This window comes from Nothoprocta perdicaria, unplaced genomic scaffold (assembly GCF_003342845.1).
Source record: "Nothoprocta perdicaria isolate Ctin4 unplaced genomic scaffold, notPer1 scaffold_90, whole genome shotgun sequence".
In the NCBI taxonomy this organism is placed as follows: Eukaryota; Metazoa; Chordata; class Aves; order Tinamiformes; family Tinamidae; genus Nothoprocta; species Nothoprocta perdicaria.
The window spans coordinates 463,406-473,668 of NW_020456199.1; the positions used below are offsets into that span (position 1 = coordinate 463,406).

General features: G+C 33.8%; 1 protein-coding gene across 1 annotated transcript in view; it reads right to left on the reverse strand.

Annotated features, from left to right (window-relative positions):
- LOC112958810 (receptor-type tyrosine-protein phosphatase delta-like) overlaps positions 1-9,102 on the reverse strand; it is a 58,377-nt gene extending 49,275 nt beyond the window's left edge. The window contains exon 1 of the mRNA XM_026052741.1: positions 8,936-9,102. Coding sequence (XP_025908526.1) covers positions 8,936-9,020 — 85 coding nt within the window. The 5' untranslated portion in view covers positions 9,021-9,102. The remainder of the gene's footprint in view (positions 1-8,935) is intronic.
- Positions 9,103-10,263: the final 1,161 nt, after the last annotated feature.

Here is a 10,263-nt window from a genome sequence, read left to right on the forward strand (position 1 = left end):
CTCTGGAGGTCTTCAAAACCCGCCTGGATGCCACCCTGTGCCACATGCTCTAGGTGGGCCTGCTTGAGCAGGAAGGTTGGACTAGATGATCTGTAGAGGTCCCTTCCAACCTTAAATATTCTGTGAATCTGTGAATCTGTGATTTTAAAACAGGTTCTGGCATTTTAAACAGAAGTCAAATGAATTCTCCTTGTCACTCTAGCATCTTCTGTTTGAAGTTAAAAATATATGTATTGTTAATCTGAATGTATTCAGATACACAGCAGTAAACTGTTACTTGAGCAGTTTGCTCCAGGAATTATAATTTTCCAGAATTAGTTACTAGATTACTGTAAGATCCTTTTCAACTTTACTAAGTAAAATGCTCCCTGATAATCTTTTCTTCCTCCCAAATATGTATGTTTCCTCTGAAATAAGTTTATATATAATAGTTTATATATATAATAGTTTATATATATAGTTTAATAATATAATAGTTTATATATGTATATAATAATAGTTTATATAATAATATATATAATATATATATAAGCAAACTGGATTTGACACCTGAGATGATAAAGCACTTCCCAAGCCTATATTACAGAATGCAGATCATTTCTGGGGATCATCGAGTCTAATGCCCCTGCTCAAGCAAGGTCACCTACAGCAGGTTACACAGGCGGCTTTGAGTATTTCCAAGCATGGGAACTCTACAATCTTTCCGGGCAGCCAGTCCATTGTTTAGACACCATCACAGTACAGAAGTTTTTCCTCATGTTCAGATAGACTTTCCTGTATTTCAGTTTGTGCCCACTGCCTCCTGTCCTATCTCTGGAATCACTGAGAAGCATCTGGCAGCAGTCTCTTGACACTCTCCCTTCAGATACTTACCCATATTGGTAAGACCTCAACCTTCTCCAGGCTGAACAACCCTAGCTCATTCAACTTTTCCTCCTAAGAAAGATCTTCTTCCCCCCTAACAATCTTAGCAGACCCCCCTAACAATCTTAGGAGAGAGTCCAGTAGCTTCAGGTTCCTCTTGAAATGAACCCAGCACTCCAGATGTGGCCTCCCCAAGGCTGCACAGAGGGGAAGGATGCTATGCTCTGCTTATTCTTCCTGYTTTTAAAGAACACTTTTAGAATCAGAAACCTGTGCTAAATTTTGGTAATGCTTATTAGTCTGACATGTCCTATACAAATAGGGCTAAAATACCTTGCTCTTCCCATTCACTCAACACTTGCAAATAATTTTAATGATTAATTCACTAAATGTTAGACTTCATTGCTGTATCTTAACACATGAGCATTTTTCATTAAAACTTTTAATTTATTCTGAAAGTCATTACATTCTAATTTACAAAACTCTATTCTAGACTGTGTTTTCCCTTTCTCGATGTATGACTTTACATTCATCACTGTTAAAATATATGTTATTTCATTACAAAGAGGTGATTGGGAGGATATCATGCTCCCAATCCATGCATCATCTGCAGATGTTCTCTAGGAAAGCATCTGAAATAATATTGAGAATTAACTGAGAAGCATTCAGTAAATTATTGGAAGAAAAATAAATAAATAAATAAATAAATAAATAGTAAGACTCAAGTTGGACACTCCCGGAAATGTCCATACAACTCTGCTAAAATAAATTTATTATTGAAAGTATTAGAACTTTCTTTTGATATGCCCTTCTCGTTCTTTCCATTTTTGTGCCAATAATAAATGGTAGTACAGCACTCCTTCTATTTATGTTGTTACTGAAGAAGAAGGGATGGAGAAAGCTTGAAAAATAAATTTTTGTTTGTTTGTTTGTTTGTTGTTGGTTTTCTTTTAATAAGTTCTTAAGCACAAATTAGAAGAGAAAATTTGGGTAAAATTCACGAACAGCTTGATTTGCAGAGTTTATATCCCAGTGAAATAAGTTTTAAAGTTCTCTTCCTGAACAAGTCTTACTAGGAAAAGGCTCTCAAAATCCTTTTTAGCAAGGAAAATGAGAATTGGAAGATACTTCAGTAGCAACAAAAACAGAAGTAGAAGAGGCATCTTCTTCAGTATAAATCGTATTTTTGAGAATTTAAAACATTTGCTGTCAGAAGGGAGTAAAAGAGCAAAATACTGAAATTAGTAAGACAGTAGTTACTCAAAAATAATTACAATGTTGTCCTGACAAGCCAATCTCAATTCATAATTAACAAATGACTGAGCAATTTGGACTCAGCTATCACATAGCTGATGAATCTGACTACWCTAGATTTTCTTATATTTTGTTTCTTGATAGTCTTTATTTCCTAATTTCCTCTTTATCTCTTTGAATAACACTTTCACTGTGGGCAGACTCTATATACTTCTGTTGTACATGTCTATATTGATTTTTATTTCACTCATAACATACTGGTAACTAGAAATAAAAGTACCATCCTAAACACCAATTCACAATTATTCCTATCTATCACAGTCCTCATTTACACTGTGGTGTGCCTCATGAAGTTCTGTTAATTGCTGTTATTTCACACAGCAAGCTCATGTCCGAGCTGCTGTCTGCAATCACTCCCCAGGACTTCTTATAAACTGGAATGATCATTTTCCACATGTGCCTTCACCCTCAATGAGTAATTTCAAGTTTGAATTATACAGTCTCTTCTATTTTTGCCAGATGATTTACTTTCTCCCCAACTGACATTACAATACTGTACTCACTATTCTCAGAACACATATATTGCAACCTTTTAAATATTCAGTGAAAGCCAAAGTGCTTATCTATACACAAAATTACATTTACACCTCTTTTATTAGAAATTTAAATTCAAGATGCAATTTACTGTACACATTACTACAAGAACAAAACAGGTAAATTCATTTGGTCTGCTGCACCTAAACATAATCAAAAAATATGCATGTTCATAAAAATATGAAAGGGTGATATTATAAAGAGAACCATCATATCAGCATTTGCCTAGCTCATTTGAGAAAATGTGGTTTCAAATGGACACTTTTTAAGATAATAAGATCTTATACATAATAATCTTTGCTGAAGGGTGTTTCCTGAAAGATGGAGAGAGGAAAAAATTGAACATCAATCTTTCTGTATGCTTTTAGATATTGTGTGATATGTTAGGGCTGGAGTCAGAAGTTCACTGTAGAAATGCGTGCTGTTATTCAATATTTTATCTCCTATTGAGCTACTGAGGGGTAAAACTCAGATAAGAAATGATAAGCTAAGCCACCACAGCAGTTCTTGTGCTGTCTGAATGTAACTTCAGTAATCAAGAATGCTGCTATTTTTCCTTTGCTTCTCCTTATGAATTCATCATATAGAAGGGCTCTGATATAGATGTCTACTAAACTTTTCAAGAATGCAGAAAAGTTATTAAGCAGTCTATCAGTCAWAGATACACTGGAATTATCATGCCAGTTCTGAAAAGGGAAAATACAAGCCATGTATTCTTTCATCTGGCAGTGGTCATCACTGTGGTACAGGGAATTGCACAAAGTGAGACAGATACTGATGCAGGAGTTTTGTTCTGCGTACAGTTTCTGCAAAACCATTGATTTTGATCTGAACAGTGTGCTTTTTTTCCACTGCTTCTCCCCCATTAAAATATATCTTCTTTATCTAGATTTCTTGCAGTTTGCAAAAGACTTTGGGCTTCCTGACTGTTGTGAGTCCTTACAAAATACAACACACACACACACACACACACACACACACACACACACACACACACACAGAGAGAAGGTGGATCTTTCAGTACAAAAATCAAAGACAAAATAACTACTTCTACAGTCAGGCATTGGCAATACTGCCAGGACTAAAAGGCTTTTATGTCGACCCTGGAGCTTAGACTCAGCCCTATTCAGTCCTCAGCTTTTGGGAGGCAGGGGCCTGAAACTACATAAACTAACAGCAGCTGTGAAACTGACAAGGAAGTAATCTTCACTGTTGCACTSATAAATTCACAAAAAAAATGTTCTCAGGAAAACTGTTCCCCAGCTGCTCTTCAGTTTTTTTAGCACTTCAAAGCCCTGGAAAGCAACACTTAATTCTGAATATACAATTTACAAAATGCACAAGAAGCCGCTGTTCATGCTAAAGTTTGAAATGCTTTAAGATGTTCTGATTGAGGCACAAGCCAAACACCTTTTAAAAATTATTTGAATCGGAAAAATGTGATTCTTAACTATATGCCAATTTAGTTATCAGTATTTGAGAGCTTACAGGACCTTAAACAGATACGCTGGCAATTATGGATACTCAAGGCATTACATTATTCAAATTTGCTATTAATGTAAGAATTTGATACATTAGGAGGTTATAAATACTGTTTTATGCAAACATCTGTATTATCTGCAGTTTTTATAACTGAGTCACTACCTTTAGAACAATCACATAACCTTTTAATTTCCCATGATTCTTCTGTCTCAAGTATCATACATATTTCAAGGCCTTCACTTTGCTGTAGAGAAAAAATGAATACATCTAGAATGGTTTGTTATAATAGGCTGTTCCACTTCTGTCTAAGAATAAAACTTTTGAGAACTGATGGGTGATTTACTTGATGTATTTTAATGGCAGACTTAACAAGTACAATATAAAATTACTGTCATAATACTATGCAGCAATTTTCATAAACTCAACTGGAAAATGTCCTGGGGTTGAACTGTAAAGGGAATATAAAAACTCTTTATAAAAGGAGTATAAAACAAAATTGAAAGCTTTTTTTTTTTTTTCTCCAGAAAAGGCAGAAAACAGTCCATATTTAAGCTTTCTTGCAGTTAACTTATCACTAGCATCAAATGAGATAACAATGTAAATAAAGGCCTATATTTTATCCTCAATGCATGCCAGCAATATGAATGACATATGAATGAATGACATAGGAAAAATGACCTATAAAACATAGAAAGCCTTTGTCTTTAGAGTTTACAATTATTGTTACATCAAATAACTGAAAACAGTTATTGAGATAATCTCTTTATGAGTTCAGAGATAAATTAGAAGTATTAAGTAAAAAAATTTTAATTAGCTACCATTGTATTATATATAGTTATATTTACTATTAAATAAAATCATGTTTTAAAGCAATATATAAAAAATATTTTAGTTAGCTATAATTGTAGTTACATAGGTATCTAAAAGTATCTTTAGTTAGTTACCACAAACACATATAAAAAAGTAATTCATTACCACATCTGACTTGATTGCTTATAGGGTTTATTCTTTAATATGTATTTTTAGTCTAAACCCTGTATGTTCAATTGCAAGATTTATTATAGGAAAATTCAAGCAGGATAATTACTTCAGAATACCTAGTTTGGTTAATTTACCCTTGTAGACTAGTCCTTAGAAATAAAAATTTGAACACAGACTGTATGAATGTGTTTCAYCCTGTCAAAGAACTTTAAATATTTCTAAAGAGGAGGAATGGTGATAGCTGAGGAAAAAACAGATTGATAAAGGGATTGGCTAATATTCTCCTCCTACTCAGCAAATACATAATAATCTCCTGCCACAGTAAGCATGGAAAATATTAATATTAAATATAAGCAAATAACACTTTATGATAAATAAGAGGCAAAAGAATAAAACTTGATTTTACTGCCTTTCAATCTTGTTTGCTTTGCCATTTATACTTATATATATGTATAAGCATATATATACATGCTTTATGTATATTTATCAACTTCAAAGTCTGCGCATACTTGATGATCACAGTCTTTTTCTTTAGTTTACTGGGTTAAGAGACAAAGAAGTCATAGCATTTAGTACTATAATTGTTCAGATTTTAAATATGACACCATAAAATCTGACTATACAAGATACATTAAGAATTAGTTACTACAAGGCTCTTTTTATGTTTAGTGTATCACAATCTTTCAGTTGACTTTTAAAATAAGTATGTGGTATTTAAGAAAATCTTGCATTATTTTTTTCCCTCTTCTCATAATGAATTCCTTCTATAATTCCTTGGAAAGGAAAGCAATGCAGAAAAGGATTTCTAAAGCTGAAAAGTCAGTTTCCACTATGAAACTAACATTGAAAAGAAAGGATGATGTTTGTGTTCATTTTGAAAAATTCTGAGCATTCATAAAATTACTCAGTCACTCTTCATTATTGGTAAGCAGAAAATACAGGTAATAATAAAAAAAGCTTTTACCTCCATCTTTTCCTTTACCAAAGGAAAGATGGAAAGAATAAAATCAAAGTCTTATTTTTTAGCGCAATTGTCTGCTTATTCAATCCATTTGAATTACCTAAGAGAGACACTAAGCTACAGTCTTGGATAGTATGCAACATGAATGTGTATGCTTTGAAGAAATTCTGTTTTTCTTTTTTTTGTAAGGAATGCTTGAAGAAATTATTACATTATACTTTTGTTCCAAAATTTGATTGATACATCTCATCTTTTTATTGACTGAAATAATTATATTTTTCCTAGTCTGATTTTATTATGATTTTTATTAATAAAATAATATTTATCAACATTTTAAAAGGTTATTTTCTTTTACTTTCTAAAAAAATAAACAATAGGTATTCTACTAATAATGACTACAATTGATATTGAAGAGTAAAAAATCTCTCCAAGAAGTTATCTTAATGTATTTTTGCTTGTCTAACTGCCTTCTAGCCCCAGAACCCTTCCTGGTAGTGTCTACTAACTACATGGACATTTATACAAAATTATAGAGAATAAATTTAAGTGATTTCCTCTGTCACAAAGTTGACCTAATTCATTTTTTTTTTAAAAAAAAAAGACAATCAGTGAGCATTTGAAGAGTTTCTTATTCATTGCATTTCATTGCCTGTTAAAAGTATTCATGGTATATTATCAATCTAACATAACCATGGTAAAATATTAATAATCACTCACACAATAATCTAGGCTAAATTAGGATCTAAAAGGAGAAGATATCAACGATGGGTAATTAACCTGTTATATTGAACGGGTGTCTGCATTGTCCTCTGTTTGGGATAGTGCAGAGACTCTAGGTATTTAGAAACACCATGTCTGAAAACACCAGTTATTCACTACTAATATTTATTGAACCATAATTTTTACAGTTTCTTAGTTCCTACTGCAGATATTTTAAGACTGTATACTGCTCTTTGGGATGATTTCACTGGAAGACAAGTTTTAGAAAAGCAAATCTCCCTTCAGATCAGTACTGCACAGTTTTACAGAATAGCATATTTTACAGTAAATCATATGCCAGCCTTCAAAAAACTATACTTCTTCCCCTCTCAAGCCCAAGGGAAGATTGATGAAAGAAGCAGCTTCTGTTTACAGCTGAAAACTAGCATAGTTAAGGAAACTAGGGTCTTCTCTCATGAGTACAGAACTAATGAGTGAGCCACCAGTGTTGGACTGTCTTTTATCAAGTTATTACCAGAGTTTGCCAAATTCAGAAATTTGCACTACGAGCCCACAAGAGGTTGGATATTCCTCTATCCTCAACAGAAAAGATGTAACAGATTCTAAAATCTGTGTTTGCTAAGCACTGAAATTACTTTAAAAATATCTGATATTTTAAAACTGTAGAAACATCCAGCATTTGGGCCCCTTTCCCAGTTAGTTATTTGCTGGCTAAAGTGTTAAAATGTCCTTGGCTTCACCTTAGACACAAGCATCCCAGCTGGTCATATCTACCTGGAAAGAAGCCAAGCATTCTCAACTGTCAGTACTCCACCAACATGTATGTTTGGAGTGCTCTTCTTTTTGTGTGTGATTTTTTTTCCCCCCTCCCTTCACTTTTGCAGTGCTACAACTGCTACACTTTTGCAGTGCAACACTACTGCAGTGCTGCAGTTAAAACAAGAAAATTTTACTATAGTTAGAAGTAGAAAGATTTTATATCTGATTTACTGGTGTATCTTAGTACTTCTGGAGTGTAAAATGCATGCAACTCTTGAAGTAGTTCTTTACCAAGAACTGACATTTCCATTTTTACTCACATCAGTATTACTCTTTTAGGTTCTTTTCTAACTCAGCTAATCTGTTTCTGTGTTTTGTCACCAATATGTAGAAAAACACAGAAGTGTTCAAAAGTCTGAGTTGGAATGAACTTAATAAATGTTTGATTTATCTCTACAGACTCAGGAACACACAAAAGGAAAACATCTCAGTATTCAGTGAACTGAACAGCTTGTAGCAAACCTGGAGGTCAACAGGTGGAAAGCAAACGGCTTTTCTCATTTACACATTACTTCTCAAAAAGCCACAGGACAGCTGGGAGAAAGAACATATGTAAACAAGATAGACCTAATGATTTTCTAATTAAAAAGAAGATATTATCTTCCCATTAATAGGTAAGCTAATTGACCAAAACCCAACAGTTCCCCCCACCAGAAGGGAACATAGGTGTCTTTCCTCACTGAATTGTCACACACTGAGGCCAGGCACTATGTTGTCAGTTCTGCTTGATTTGTTTGAGTACTGCACACCACGACAGCTGTCGGAAATAATACATTTGAACAGCTGTTGTGGCATTTACAAAGGGCCTGGAATTTTAATTGGACTAAATATTACTTTGAGGAGTGGAGTAAAGTTGTTTGCCTCTTTTTTTTTTTTTTTTTTTTTTTTTGAACCAAACTTAAGATAGAAATATTTGGGTAACTAAAGAAGTTTATAAAGAAGTTTTAATCAATACTTCATAAGCAAGGTAAGCAAGGTTTGTTTCAACTTCAGAAGTTTGACAATGGCTTTCACCAACTTTTAAACAAAAAGAAGAGTAGGAACCATTAGTTGCTTAATAAAAGAGGCATTCAGAGGAAAATGGTAAGGAAGCTGCATAAATAATCCCTTTCAAATACTGGCTGTGATCCAGATAGGACCTCACAGTGTTTCAAGGCTTGCTCAAAAGGAAACTCATTCAGAGACTTTTAGTAACTGCCAGCTGGAAACAAAAATGTTCATCATGGTCAAGACTTCAGCATTAATGAATAATAGTCTTACTTTCAGCATCAGCACAGAGGAGCAAGCAGAGGAGCACCACCACTGGCCTGACTACGTGCATCATCTGACAGCTTGGCACCAACATGCTTTCGCAGCCTCGTCCTCACAGCCTTAGAAGCCACTGCGAGTCTCTACGGTCRGAAATTTCGGATGAAATATTTTCAGAGCCTGTGGAAGATATAAGAGAAGGGAAGAGAGATACATTGTTAGCAGGAGTAGAAAAGAGGTTTTTTTTTTTTAATAAAAAATCACAAATTAAGACACAATAGTTTTCAAAAAATAAAGAAATCCTGACTCATTTCAGGCCACGCACCCATATTAGAAAACATCCCATTCGTAGATGTATTCATAGCTCAAATGTAATCTCCAGTGTATTTTTTCTACCATAAACAAGTATGCATCATATTCTCAATCTTCTCCTTCTCCTTTTGAATCACAGGATCATTCCTAATGAAGCATGACTGTAATATAATGCAGGCATACTCATGTTGCAAGAAGGGTTTTGAAGTGGATTCAAAACCTAGAATAAAAAGTTCATTTTTAAGAAGCATAATGGGAGATGATGCCCTGACATTTAGTAGGGCTAATGTCTAAATATACTTCTTAAAGTATATGCTTCCTAAAGTAAAGGTAGTATTAAAGACAGTTTTGCAATACTGGCTTATTTGCTTTCTATGTTGATACCTCAGAACTCATGTAGTTTTGATTCAACAACTCCCAAGGGCTAAAACTTCTGTTGTGATTACCTCTACATATTTGAATTAGACCTAACAGAAGAAAAGAAATCCAACCTGGAATAAAGGGCTCAGATTTGATTTCAATCTATCTCATTTGTTATGAAACATAATTTAACATAATGTACTGGGAGCACTGCAGCTCAAATACCTGACTTAAAAAAGTAGTGTGTCTCACTCTTGTCTAAATTTACCACACCTGACTAATAATAGAAATTAACGAATAGAAAAATGGTTTTCCCTCTCACAGAATATACTACAGACCATCCTAGAACAGACTGCCAGCATCAATAGAATAACACTGAAATTTAGCTGTGTTTTTCTAAGGAACAGTAGCTTATAAACTTTGGCAAGTCTGAAATTTAGCTTTATCATAATAAGGAAAAGAGATACTATCTTTTTCATTACCATGCATGAGTGGTTTCTAGGCAGTGAAGATAAAAACAAAAAGGGAGGAGAAAAAATTATACTAATTATCATTCCACTAGATGGATCACACAGATTTGTGGGTGGCATAAAGAGCCCATTTTAAAGTGCATTGCTATGCTCAAAGATTCGACTCAAGAAAGAAGAAAAGACATGAGCAGCTGTTAG